The sequence below is a fragment of the Mercenaria mercenaria genome, chromosome 2 (assembly GCF_021730395.1).
Source record: "Mercenaria mercenaria strain notata chromosome 2, MADL_Memer_1, whole genome shotgun sequence".
In the NCBI taxonomy this organism is placed as follows: Eukaryota; Metazoa; Mollusca; class Bivalvia; order Venerida; family Veneridae; genus Mercenaria; species Mercenaria mercenaria.
Window position 1 is genome coordinate 91,465,248 of NC_069362.1, and position 15,496 is coordinate 91,480,743.

The window sequence follows — 15,496 nt, forward strand, 5'->3', positions numbered from 1 at the left end:
AATTAATCAACTCCTTCGTAATAACTACACCTCTGGTGCCACCTACATTATTTATATCTTTGATACACTTCTAGCAATTAAATTATTTTCAGTCAAGTTGTTGTTTGATCACTGAATTCAAGCCTGTCACTAATCATGATTTTCACAATGTTCTCGAAAAATAATCGGAATTTCACAAGGCTTCTTAAAAATCGACACAAAAATGACCGAAAGCCTAAAATTACTGTTTAACAATTCAAGCATAGCTACCTATATAGGCCCATCAACCACAAAAACATCGGTATTTTCGAAAAAGGAAATTGAAATGACATCCATGTCCGCCATTTTGAATCATGAATTACTTCCCTTAGCAAAATTGGATAATTCCCGGTATTTTCCCGTACCTTAAACGTTTTCTCGCCAAATTCCCGGTATTTTCACGGCCAGGAGTCTATTTTTGAAATTCACGGACTTTTCCCGTTTTCCCAGTAGCGTGGGAACCCTGCTGGTAGAGTACCTCAGTGGTTTTGCACGTAAAACAGTTGACAATGAACCTTGTTGGGCACACATAGTACTTTCTCTATTTTCCCACTCCTATTCAATAGACAGAGATGAATTTGTGCCAGTTCTGTCGCAGTGCTCCAAATACCTCAAGTTTGCTAATTTGTACACCTTTTCTTCTTTTCAGGGAATTTCTTGTCCAGTATTTCGCCACTGGACATTTTAATAAACATTATTCCCACTATTTTATGTTGTTCAGACTTTTCTCTCCATTTTAAACCTTCACAATGATAAAAGAAAAACTAAACCAGGAAATAAGATTGACACATTTTTATTCTGTCATAGTTTACAAATACATGACAATAAAATCTATCATCACAGACATGCTGCCCCAGGGGACAGAGCCGGCCCTACAACATAGACCTGATATGACATCACACATGTAGAATTATGTACCAGCAATTAAACATACAAAAATGGCAAGATTTCAGTGCTTTGGTCTAATTTCTAATTTTTTCCCAATTACTGTCTTCCCAAGTAAATGCTTTTAAATATAACAGATGTCAAATATGTTCTGAAAGAGTTACTGGAATAATTCCAGACAAAATAATACTAGTTTTCTTAATGTCAACTGCAAAGAAATTTTTCAGCACCAAAACGTATTTTAAATTTTCTGTCTGTAAGTAACTATTTAATTTAAAGCTATGTAATGGAACATTTTTTTCCAATTTACTGTTCATAAACATAAATCTCAAACTAATTTCACAGTGTATCTGTGATAGATTTGATTAATATACATGTATTTTGTACATTAAACGTAAACAAATTATTGAGTAGTATTTAACAAAATATTTATCAGGACATTTAATACAATATTTATCAAGACATTATTCATCTGCTGGTACATATTTCCTCCTATTAAATATTTAAACATGATTCGAATATTCTCATTTATTAACATACAACCTACTCTTTTATCAAATACTGAATATCGGCATATAATATCACTTATGAAGGACATTCTGCGAGTCAAACGAAGCAATAAATAATGATAACTGTTTTTACAAGGATCTCAAAATGTGACTTAAGTTGCAAGTGTCTGTAATATCATCAAAATCTAGCGGGAGAAAAATTTTGAAACAGAAAAAAAGTCAAACAAAAGAATGTATTTTTGCGAAATTGTGCCAGAGAAAAAGATGTTTAATAATAATGCAGCAAACAAAATTATTTCTTACTATCAAATAAATTTCCACATCACCTAAAATAACATCAATTTCAATAAATTTTCTGAACATCGCTAATGACAGAAAATCCTTCATAAATGTGACTGAAAATAATATTATGTAATGGTTCAAAATAAATATGAAGCAATGGTGACATGTTACAGCTACAAATACATAGCACATTTGATTTTTAAATTAATAATGCCAGTTTTATTTCATTCAATTCGAAGTTTATAAATTACAAAATGTACATTTGCCTTAATAATGGCGGTTTCTATAAGAAACAAACATTGTTATTTGCCATAAATAATGAAAAATCTGTTCACTCTATACTAGTACTAATTTTCCTGAGACTTTAAATGATTTTCAAGATGGTTATGAGCACTCTACATACAAGGCTATCAACTTTTCTTAATTTCACTTTAAATGAAATTACCAAAGATTTCAGATAACAACGGTGTTACTAATAAATTTCCAAGGCAATTAACCCTTAGCCTGCTGGCGGCAAATGATTCTGCCTTTGCAACCAGTGCAGACAAAGATCAGCCTGCACATTTGTGCAGTCTGATCATGAACTGCACTGTTCGCTATTCAGTCAGTAAATATTCAGTGAACACCCACTCAAATAATAAATGGTATTGCCCAAATTGAATGATGGATCAGCCCATTATAGAAATTTAGCCAGCTAAGGGTGGTAACAGACACATAATGACAATAGGCAGTTTCTGTTCAATTCTGTTTACCCATAATGCCATTTTTGTAGGCTTCGGTCTGAATGTAGCTCCTACAAGCACATCTCCCAAGTAAGATGCAGAATCTAATGGGAATTTCCACTTGTCATATAGGTATCATAAAGTTGGAGACCCTAGATTTATACCTCAGGAAAGGATTTTGTTTCCATTTTCAATTCATACAACAACTGCTAGTATTAAATTAACTAGACACTATGTGGAACTACTATTTCATTATCCTGCTTCCCTACATGGGTTAAGTTGTTAAATGTGGACTTTGTTAAAATGAACACTGGACTACTCGAAAATTGGTTTAACAGATCTTGCTGGCACTAGCCTACAATCAACTGGTAGATAGCCTGTATATAAAGTGAAAATTAACATTCTTAGTCATGGTATCTCGTACAATATATTTATATCAAACCAAGTAAGTGCTACTGTATAAAAAATGTAGTACAATCTCACTCATATTCAGTTCCGTGGAAAATTATATCATTCATTATTCACAATGAACCTAAGAATACAGTCAAAAACAATTTGGTATATGTATGATGAGCCGCAAACATGTACCTCATTGACTTATCTGTACTACTACATTTTAGCCGTATTTTATATTTAACTTAATTGTTCTTTTTAAAACGCAACATGCTAAAGCTAACACTTTTGTGGGATCATGAGAAATTACCCAATATTAAAACAGTATTTGATTCCAAATGTGATAAACAAATTTAAAACAATGTCAACTGTGAAATCATTTTTTGGGCATAAAATTTCGTAGATTTGGCCAAAATGACCATTCTATTGTGGTGTCAAACATTCCTGGGTATTAAATAACTGGGAATTACAGAATAACACAACCATGATATCCACCAAAAGTAGATCCCCATGTCTGCTACTGATTTCACAGTATCACTCAATAAGTACTGGTAGAGTTTTGAAAAAGTATCAGCTTACAGTGCCTTCACCTAACGAGTTGTCAGAACATAATTACCTAAAACATGGGTAAAAATGCAACTGATACTGTGCACCATGTGTACTTTCAGTAAAACAAAAGTGGTATACATTAAATAAGTTTTGCACTAAAATCTTAAAACATACTTTTTCACTAAAACAACTTTCTTCAAGATTATTCTTGTAGTATCTTTAAATACTTTTTCATAGAAAAGTTAAAAATCAGTTTATATTTCTTTCAAAAGAAAATATATATTTAAAATGTAGCTATTAACAGTTTGTGACAATTTTTTGTATAAAGTATTGCATTTCAACTACATCCAGCTTAAAATCACGTTATCAAATAGCAAGGTTTGTATTTTTTAATGTTTAAGCTCAAAAATACACACTACAGACTTTTGAAAGCATGTTTCTTTTTTAATTTTCAGTCACTATTTTTTACTGAAGATATGAAAGGTCCTACAAAAATGGCAAGATATTATCAAAAAGCCTGCAAAATTTCTGATGTTTGATAAAAAAGAAATGATTCCAGCAATTTGACATATTTGCTCTGGTAAGATTAAAGACGTCTTTATTACTTCAGAAAAAAAGCATAAGCCAGTACTAGTCAATCATGTTAAAGATTCCAAAAACACATTTTCAATGCATTTTTGTAAAATGAGCATTGTCACAACCATAGCACTATTAGGTTCTAAAAAACACTACCGTATAGAATGCATCGTGGAGCAGAGTATTAATATAGGGCCTTTTTCACAACTTGTTCAAACTGTATATAATCTGTACATAACTAACAATAACTTGGTACAAAGTCATGTTTATATCTTGAAACTTTGATAAAACATAACACACAGACCTTCCTTGTCAACAACCTGTAATTACTGTCTGTAAACTGTTTAACTGCCATGTAAATTTTACGAAAACTTTTATGTTCATTACCTAATCAACACACTTATTTCTCATGTCATTTATTCCATTTTCAACATTTACACATATATCTTGATCCATGACAGTTACACGTTTATGTTCAAACCTTTGTATTTTGCATTTATACAAACATAATGAACAAATTCAAATGTCTATATTGCGTTTTCTTATTGTCCATTTCAATATATATCATATGCCCGGCCTAATATAAACAATATTATGAAGAAACTCTTTGGTTTCACATAGTTTATCCTTCCAATCGAAACGAAATGGAATAATACTACACGAATGCATTATAAATATCGCACCAATCCATAGTTTTATTAGTTTACAGTTGATATTTCTTGTCACTCCCGCTCGACTTGTTTGAAGTATCAAGGTCATCTTTTCGCTCAATTTTGACGAGTATTTTCCCATCGTACTCTGGCAGTATTCGATTATCTTCCTTGACTTCTTCGTATACGGCCTCGGAATCAAAGTCTTTGTTGTATGTCTTGACAAAATACCTATAAAAAACCAAAATCATTTAAGTACAATTAACATAGTTCAGATGGTACAAGACAGGTAAAATATTCTTACACTAGAATGTACTTTATTTCCTTTCATGTGAAACTGAAGTAAAGCCTCATTATTAGCTAATTACTGTATTACAAATAGAACAATTCATCCACGGATAGATGTTGTAATTCAGATATTGCACAAGGGATATGGGATATTTAATGGTCATGAGTTTACTTTGTACTCCTTATGTGCAGTTGTAAAACCAACATACAGAAATGCACATACCTGAAATTTCCTCTCTTGCTAATATGCTGTTTGAGCTGTCCGAGGGTGACACTGGATTGCGGTATGGTCGTCTTGTACGGGATTGGTTCGCCGCACAAGTAATAACCGATACTGATCTCGTCTGGCTTACTTGACCCTGAGGTATTTCCACTCCCTGATGATCGCTTCTTCTTTCTGCAGTTAAAGTAAGTGTGTGATTATCATGTACATTTGAATTAATCAAAAAAATAATTAAAATACTATTTTTGGTTGGCCCTCGATATTTCATACAGAATATTAGAGGAACTGTCAAAATATATAGTACTGATATACACTGCCTCTGTATTACTATAAATACCTTTATTCTCTTTAAAAATACTTTTCCGAAAAAATTTGGACCTAACTTGAACATTTGAGCAGCTATGTAGATAAATTTTTACTAAATTGTTTTATAATTACTTCCTCCTAATAAGAGGTGGACCTTCTTTGATACACACTCTTTTTAATATCAAAAGCACTATCTCAAATTTTCCAATTGTAAAATGACTTACTCAGTTCTCTCTACTGAAATGTCAAGGTCAGCAGGTACAGTCTTAGCAGACGGAACTGTGTATGAATAATCCTGTCCTGTACTTTGGGACATTGGCATGCCAGGCCGGCGATCCTTGTTCGAAACTCCAGTAAATGACCTGTAAAAATTGAAAAATCTTTAGACATACTTAATTTTTCAAAAAACAAAATTACCTCCCTTTACCTAAAATATTGATAATTTCTCCATTTGAAAGAGTAGTTATCGCATGTAACAAATCTAAAGGTATTTTCTTCAGATTTAATATTAGTTCAAGTCTTACTGACAATGTGGTTAGGAAACACAATGGAAACCTACTAAATGAAACAGGTAAATGTTATTGATGAATGCTTTGTGTGGAAACTGACACTATTTAGGAATTTCAAAATTCCAAGTTCAAGCCTTTCAGTAGTCTTTTATGCCCCAGAAGGGAGGCATTTTAGTTTTCAACTGTCCATCTGTTCGTTCGTTAGTTCGTTAACTTTTTGCATGAAGGCACTTTACTTGCGAACCACTGCACCCAGGACCTTCAAACTTCATATGCTGATGCTGATAGTACTTATTGAGTACACGACCCATACTAACTTTGGGGTCACCAGGTCAAAAGTCAAGGTCACCAGGTCAAAGGTCAAGGCGCTGCGGGGGGGCATTGGTCACCATTAGTGACAACTCTTGTTTTTATTGTAATAAACAAGTTCTTACTTAGATTTAGGTGGGATTGTATTCGTGTCTGCCTCGTGAAGTCTTCTCTTCACCTCATCGAGCTGTACACGTATATTTGGCGGTGGCATCAGCGGCATTGATGGATCTTGCACGATTGGCTGACTGGGCATCACACCAATAGCGCCTCCCTGAGATACCCATGGCTGGCGACTGCCACTGTCAGCAGACGCAGATCTATTCATGTGACTACTGCTACTTCCTTTCTTTGAAGTACTAAAGAAAATGAAGATAGTGAAAATAAGATATAAAAGCAAAACAAAGTTGCAATGAAATTGTACCTCGGTAATATAAAGGGCATTGTCTGTAAGACAAATCTCTCGATAACAAATTGTTCTGATACCAGAAGTCATTACAATATATAATATTTTAATCATTTTGGTTTTGCAAACTCATATTGGAATGATTCTACATTTATTGGTTCTATTTCCACAGTTTAAGAAAATAAGTATTGTATTACTACACGCTGATTGCCATTTTTAATATATAAAGTACAATGAAAATTAATTTGTGCCTCCAGAGAAAATGAATGTTCAAGTTTTGATATCATTATTACAGATATTACTTCAGCGATTATTGGAAGGAATTTAATAAGACATCTCTTTTATTGCCTCGTTAACAAAAAACATTTAATATTAAACTTTCCTCAAAATAATATACTGCAATGAAGTGCTTGAAACTGCTGATAGTCACTTCAATCCAGTTAGAATCATTTGTTTCTTACTATCAAAACTCAGAACAGAGACAAGGGGCACTCTCTCAATTACAGATACCAACCCGCCCTCCCAACAGTGACAGAAAGTGCAGAGGTTTCATCGAAACAAAGCAAGTTTGTCAATCCATAATTTAATTGCTATAGAAACCGTCAGTTTTACCGCTTTCGAGTTGTAATAGCAAAAACAACAACAAAAAAACATTCAATTGGATGAAATAAAATATTAATTTTGATGAAATAAGAACAGTTAGACTTTTCACTGAAAATTCCCAATAATTTCATGGACATCTTTTTACATTCATTTTTTCCCCCACAACACTTCCAAAATATTTTCCTAAATTGTAGCCCATAAATATTGTTTTTAAAGTATTTGAAAGAAAACAAGACCTGTCACTAATGGTGACAAATGCCCCCCCGCAGCGCCTTGACCTTTGACCTGGTGACCCCAAAGTCAATAGAGGTTGTGTACTCAATAAGTACTATCAGCATGTGAAGTTTGTAGGTCCTGGGTGCAGTGGTTTGCGAGTAAAGAACCTTCATGCAGAAAGTTAACATTGGCCCCTGTGACCTTGACCTTTGACCTGGTGACCCCAAAGTCAATAAGGGTCGTGTACTCACTCAATAAGTACTACCAGCATGTGAAGTTTGAAGGTTCTGGATGCAGTGATTCGCGAGCAAAGTACCTTCATGCAAAAAGTTAACATTGGCCCCTGTGACCTTAACCTTTGACCTGGTGACCCCAAAGTCAATAGGGGTCGTGTACTCAATAAGTACTACCAGCATGTGAAGGTTGAAGGTCCTGGGTGCAGTGGTTCGCGAGTAAAGTGCCTTCTGGCAATAAGTTAACACTGGTGTGACGAACTAACAGACATTGGTGTGACGAACGGACAGACAGTTGAAAACTAACATGTCTCCCTTCTGGGGCATAAAAATGTGTTTCACTGAAAGACTATGTACCTTTGCTTGTGTGGCTGTTGTGGAAGGGGAGTTAATGCTGACGATTTGTGGGAACGTTTATACGTAGAACTTGTCTTGTCGGAATCAGTGTATGCTGAACTGGTACCTCTGTTCATGTTCTCATTGTCCAGGATCCACTGTAATACTCTGTGAAAAAACAAACACAATGAAGTTAGTTATGTATATGGAGCAACATAGGCTGAACTGTGCCAAGACAGGGTTAAAACCTTAAGCATCCAATGTCATATTGTGTCAAGACAATGACAAACATTTAGCAAAAACAGCTATATTGTTGTCGAGGCATTGTTAAGCCTTGAGCATCCAATGCTATCCTTTGCCAAGGCAACATAAACTTAACTGTACCAAGGCAGCTTTAAAACCTTGGGCATCAAATGCTAAACTGTGCCAAGGTAGAGTTAAAACCTTGAGCATCAAATGCTATACTATGTCATGGCACTGTAAAAACCTTGAGCATCCCATGCTAAACTGTGCAACGGCACCGTAAAAACCTTGAACACCCAATGCTATACTGTGCAACGGCACTGTAAAAATCTTGAGCACCCAATGCTATACTGTGCAACGGCACTGTAAAAATCTTGAGCATCTAATGCCACACTGAGCCAAGGCTCTGTAAAAACCTTGAGCATTCAATGCTATTCAGTGCCGTAGCCAGACACAAATTTTAACCGAGGCAATTTAGGGGGTCCAGGGACATGCCCCCCCCCCCCACCACTCCGGAAATATATTGCCCGGCGGGCATACGTCAGGATTTTTTTGGTAGCCCGACGAAAATTTATGGTAGCCCGCGGGCTCCGAGCAATGGATTTGTCGGACACTGACTGGTAACAAGGATAATTGTGCATTTATCCTAGTCTAATATGGTCGGATACGATCATTTTTGTAATTGAAAGGCAATAAAATCAGAAACACATCAGTAAAGACATACAACAACATGCTATTTATCAGTTTACTAGTAGTTTATTAGTTTATAGCCTGAGAGTGGGTAGGTACGGAAGGGGGCTCTGTCCGTGTTAGGGGTGGGGTGAGAGGAATCAGGGTTGTCCCCCTAGAAAATTTTGAAATACAGGTATAAAATGGTGGCCTCTGATGCTTTTTTTATATTTGAGGTACTGAAGGGGATAACCTCCTCATTCTTACGGTCTTGCTTTTTTTATATTTGAGGTACTGAAGGGGATAACCTCCTCATTCTTAGGGTCTTGGGGGTGGTAGTGGGGATGGGGGATGGGGGGGTAGGGGTCAGGGGGCTCTGTTCCTGGGAAATTTTGAATACAGATACGAAATGGTGGCCTATGGTGCATTTTTGGTCTATGTTTTGAGGAATTGTATGAAAACCACCTCATTTTATGGGGGTTAGGGGGCTCTCACCCTTGGAAAAAAAATGAAATACAGATATGAAATGGTGGCCTATGGTGCATTTTTGGTCTAAATTTTGAGGCACTGTAGGGGAAAGCCCTTCATTTTAGGGGGTCAGGGGGCTCTCGCCCTCGAAAAAAAGTGAAATACAGGTATGAAATGGTGACCTCTGGTGCATTTTTTGGTCTGAATTTTAAGGTATTGGGGGGTTCCCCATCATTTTAGTTGGGTCGGGGGGGGGGGGGGGGGGGGGGGGGCTCTCTTCCTGGAAATTTTTGAAATACAGATACGAAACGGTGGCCTCTGGTGATTTTTTGGTCTATTTTTTGAGGTACTATATGGGTTCCACCCTCATTTAAGTGGGGTCAGGGGACTCTTCCCCTCGAAAATTTTGAAATAATGGTATGAAATACTGGCTTCTGGTGCGTTTTTGGGTTTAAATTTGATAATAGTAATAAATAATTTGGTGCAGCTTTGATGAGTATAGGCATGGACTCCCTCGGTCTGGCCTTGATCCGGCTATCAATATGACCGCTAGGATTTCTGCCTCACCTTGCCTCAATGATGTCATGAGGCAGATGATATTCTGATGTATTCTAATGATATCAATATATTTTTTGAACTTTTATAACTGAATTTTATCAGTGGCCTTCTTTTTACTCTTTTTTTTCTGGCCCCTCAAAATTTAACCGAGGCAACTGCCTCGGTTTGCCTCAGTGTGGCTATGGCGCTGCTATTCCATTGCCAAGGTACTACAAAAAACAATTACACTGTGCCAAGACACTGTAATTAACCTATGCCTAACCAGTATGTCAAGCCAACTTAGATGGAAGTAATTAATCTGCATTCAAACCCATGTCTTGTAGCATAAAAAGTACCTAACTGGTAGCAACACAGGCATTTGTTTTTGTTTACACATGGTGATTTAAAAACAGCACAGTAAATGTAGTAAGAACAAATCATGAAGATACCATGTCCAAAATACAGAAATTACCTATCTTTTTAGAAACATGTGAACCTTGTTCCCTGAAAAATGTGCATGTTCCTTGAAATTTCACTCATTCAATCAATCAGGATATATTACCCTTGTTATTTTTGTATTAAACAACCATAAATAATTTAAAGCAGTTGTTACAAATGAGCTTCTTCACACAAGATTATCTGATTTTTTGCTTCCTTTTTTTTAGTCTTAAAGCTATCAAAATCTGTGAAACAACAAAGATTTCAGCTATGCCATGTGTAAGACCATATGCTTCAGTATTTCTGAACCTAGCAATGAAGAAACCCCCATTGTGACTCTTTTCAATCTGCCCCCTTTGATGCCTTTATCAGAACTGTTGTTTATTCAACATGCATTTATCATCAGTAATGCCTGTTATTCTTTTATTCTCTTTGATATTAAATCATGATTAAACACCATTAAACAAGACTTTTTCCCTTGATTCATACCACAACCATTTTTTTCTAATTTGAACAATCAACTCTATAATTTTCTCTTGAATTGTAATGAGCGCACAGAAAGCCTGTATGCAACCTGCTTTCTCTCTCTTAAGGTTCTTCCGCAAATTGAAATTAGAAATTCATGTGAAAAATCAGAATCCTCGAAACAGCTTTCGAAATGCAATGACACAAAAAATATATGATAAAAGTTGAAAAGATATATCTGTAGGTAAACTTGCGAGCATGAAAGCTACGTTGAACCCTATCTCCACAGTGCTTTGGAAGAAAATGAGTGAACATTTTTGGTGCAAAATTTCGGTATCGTATGCAACCTAAATTGCTATAAAATATTTACTTTCAAATCAAAGAAATGCCAAAATAGTGCACACGAGCGTTACTTTTTCAAGAAAATGTCGTTAAACATTCTAATGCGCAAAACACGTGCACAGTTTTTCTAAAATATTTCGCCGCCATGTTTATTTCAAGGAATTAAATATATGATTGTTCTTTTACCTCAGATTTCCTTACTGAAATATATATGCCTCCTTATTCATTGTTAGAGATATCCATTTAGTATAGTTTAGCACTGCCCGATCTCCTTGATCTGTTACCGATCCTTTACATTTAAAGAATAAACGCAATGTGTAATGATAGTTTTTCGCTTTACACACCACCTTTGGACAAGAAAGGCGTTTCACTTAAAATGTGTAAGCATCCGCTGGCAAAATATTATTGAAAGATCGGAACTTTTTCTAAAATAAAGTTCAATTTCAATCATTTTCAAAAACTGGAAATATTGCACATTCTGTTGAATACATAAATAAAACAAAAATCCCCAAAATAAACCATTTTAGAACTTTTCCGGGAACTATAAGTTTCAGCCGAACAACGCATTTCAGGATGACACAAAACTGGTTTCTCTTTTTAAAGTTTGTAAACAGTGTCAAAGTTCACCTGAGGAACATTGCTGAAAAAGTAAAAGTGCTTACTTGTTTCAGTTTACATCCTGTAGAAAACGATCAACTTTCAACTTTAAATGCATAGATGTTCTAAAATTATTCCAATATCAAAAACCGTCCGATCTTTTCCGTGATAAATAAAACGAAGCAAATTTAACTATTTGTTTACACTTTAACCATGTGAAATTAAAGGCATGTACTATCACGAGACTCCCGTGCATTTTGAACCTCGTGGTGAATAAACTGAATTGACTTTAAAGTATGGTGTCTCAGTTGAGCCAGTTATTTGTTAATTTCAGAGAACATACATTAAAGAAGTGTTTATGAGATTATGCATTTGTACGAATATTTACTAGTCTGCTTTATATTAACGACGATAGAAAACAAGTGTGCACTCGGCAAATAGCAAGTATAATACTAGTATACTGAAACTGATCCCAATGTTCGTAATTTTCAGAATGATAAAGAGCTCGTTATCCTTGGTTTCATAGACAGTCTTAGTACTGGACCGCTGCTTCCGCTGTCAACACCGCAGTAATCACTAATGTAAAGTCAGTGTCCATTTCTATGCCTGAATTTCAATACACATTTATTATCAGTTTAAATCTATGAAAGTGTGAAAAAATATCGTTGTTTAACGAAGAAGCAAGAAACAGAAAGGTTACTTTTGAGATACTGCTGATTTTAATCATCAGGTTTTTGCGTGAGAAGTTCAACTGATTGCATTTTGTAAAATGTTTCGTAGTTATCTACAATTGTATACAAATTGTATTACCTCCTAACATATTTGGCTGTACATTTTTTCTGCGATTTATTCTCACTGTGTTTTTAAAAACATGCTGCATAAATTCTCATATTGTATAAAAAGTCGATAGATCAAAATTGGTTAGTTTACGACGCATGAAATATCTAATAAGGAATCAATATACACATCGAACTTGTCCCGGACCAGTATGCGGAAATACTGTGGCCGAATGTTTCAAGATTGTCTAAAATATTTGCATAATCATGATAAAGCAAATATTTTGATTGTTTTTTATAATTTATAGATATACAAACACGTATGTGTGAGAAAGTTACGTTAAGTAATTTCGGTAGTTACAGAGGGGGTGCCGAAAAATTCTATTTCCACCACATTTTCCGTGAGATAAGCAGCGCGTAAGTACATAAAATTCCGCTATAATAAATTAAACCTTTATGATACTAGCACAATCCTTGAAAAGAATTTTGGATCGTTGCTAAATCTTGTTAACATTAAGTCTGAGACTTGTCTTACAATTTTAGGCAGTCTGGTACACCATACGTAAAAAAATCATTGCCCGCACATTGCACTACTTTTATGTATGCTGAAAATAGCAATATGTACAGATTTATTTTCGTTTTAATACATGAGGTGGTCAGATTTGAAAACAGATTTTGTACTAAGTTTAGTTCTATTCAGTAAGACAATTCTCCTATGCACTAATTGAAACTTTGAACTAACTTTTGCCATTCATGAATTTTTAAAAAAGTATTTTGAAAGGATTTATAAATCTAACCAAAAATTTGGAAAAATACAGGTAAAATATCTTCTTTGTTTATTTCCAAATTTTAGTTTTACTTTTTATACACCTTCTTTTAGTTCAAGTCTTGCAAACTGAGCTGTTTTTGTACTCTGGAACAGCTGCATTTGAAAGCTTTTGTTCACTATATTTTCACACCTCAAATGAAGGTCACTCTAAATTCAAGATGGCGGAAGTACCTTAATTTTTATCATTTTCACTAGGTTTGTAATTTATCACCACACATTTTTCATTTGATGTTAGTGAAAATACTTTGTGTGAAACAAATATGCTTTGGTAAAAACACATCACAAGCTTTGGGTGCAGTGGAGCATTACTTTGTAGTTGAAAGACCTCCGAGAAAGAAGTATTTTATGGGACACATTTTCAACATCATAAAGCTGTTTAACCTTTCTATGCACTACATGCTTTATTCAGGTATTATAAATACCAGTGTATCTTATTTGAATTTCTTTTCATTCATCAGATTTACATATGATTTTGTTAGGCCTTTATTTCTATATTTTCTTGTTGTAGTAGTAGCACCCTCACCCCAACCCTACAAAGGAACCCCTCTACAAAGACTAAAATGAGTCTTTTGTATATAATATTATAGAGGTTAGTGTATGAGGCTGCTCTGTAGAGTTTAGTGTACTCAGGTTTCTCTCTAGAGGTTTATTGTTTATATAGAGATTATTTTCAGTCCAAGTTAATTAACTAAGAACCTTATCTAATGTGAAATAAAACTTGGACAGTCTTTGTTGGCATTTGTTTTTAAAGGTGTTGTTAACAGCAGTTTTTCAGCAACATTTTAGAACTACATACATTAGATTAAAAGTACAGAAAAAAGGTAGTCTTATATCAGTTTCATTGTCCCCATGCTTTTATAACCAGATAATAAAAATTACTGAGACATAATATATCAGCAGGACTTCCCTTTTATCTAAAATCTTACTATGCAATCCAACTTCAAACCACAAACCAGTGGCAACCAATTACTGTGTTATGTTATCTTTAAAGTCATTTCAAGTTAATTTATTACATAATCCCGTATCTGCATCTTGAGAGTTCACAAAGAACAGAAAATGTAACACAGGGCACATGTCATACAAAATCTGTACAACTACTGAAGTAGCAACAATATTCTAACATTTGTTAACTCTTCAACAATATGTTCAAGTGCTTCAGTTATCACAAACTGTGTGAATAATCAGTGCAACATGACAATATTGAATTATCTCACAATTTGAGATAAAAGAGTATTTGTATTGCACTGAGATATAAAGTAAGAAACTAAATTTTATGTCAATTATCTAATACATTCAGTACCGGTATGCTTTTTTTGTGACTCAGAAAAGAAACTTTGTGAATGCAAAGTTCTGCTTCAAAACTAAAGTAATGATGGAAAGACTGATGACTGGTCCATTAAGTTACAAAACTGAGTTTGGAGACCATTCTTAGAATGCAGCCTTCTGATTGGTCTATTTCAGAACAGTGCTCAGAAACAACCAATCAGGTTTTTGAGATTTGAGACTGGTCTCCAAAAATCATTTTTATGACCTTACATGTACCTCGAGCTGTTCTTATGGAGAAATTATTTCAGCTTCTAAACTATGTTAAAATAATCAAATTTTATTGAATTAAAACAGTTACTGTGCTCAAATATTCAAAAAATTGTAATCAATACTAATTAAGTAATCTGCTTCACAATTAATCATTATGTCTGTTAAACAAAAACAAATCATTTTCATTAAAAAGTGCATGCGACTTAGCTTCCTTCAACATCATCGGACAACGGATGTGCAATCAAATAAAACAGTTTCCGAGAATTCATTATCTTAACTATCAACATAATTTCTCTTTTCCTCAGCTTCAAAGCATAAAGTTAAACAAAACATCAAAGGACAGATGTTCATTAATGAATAATAACTGAATTAGTCACATTTGTTAAAGAAACCTTTAACATCAAAAACACTTCAATAGATTACAAAGGATCCTTTAATCAAAGGAAAGTAAACAAGCAAAGACTTTGTTCTCTGTGTATAGAAACTGAGATATTTCTAAGGAAATCATAAATATTGAATAGGAAGCCTGCCTTTGAACAATGGGCAGAAAAAGCAGTTTGAAAACATAAACGCTCTCCACCTT

General features: G+C 34.5%; 1 protein-coding gene across 1 annotated transcript in view; it reads right to left on the reverse strand.

The window, feature by feature from the left end:
* Positions 1-795: 795 nt before the first annotated feature.
* Positions 796-15,496, reverse strand: part of LOC123562365 (axin-1-like) — a 34,520-nt gene continuing 19,819 nt past the window's right edge. The window contains exons 7-11 of the mRNA XM_045355005.2: positions 8,035-8,181; positions 6,345-6,578; positions 5,626-5,763; positions 5,096-5,269; positions 796-4,815 (exon numbers count right to left, since the gene is read on the reverse strand). Coding sequence (XP_045210940.1) covers positions 4,638-4,815; positions 5,096-5,269; positions 5,626-5,763; positions 6,345-6,578; positions 8,035-8,181 — 871 coding nt within the window. The 3' untranslated portion in view covers positions 796-4,637. The remainder of the gene's footprint in view (positions 4,816-5,095; positions 5,270-5,625; positions 5,764-6,344; positions 6,579-8,034; positions 8,182-15,496) is intronic.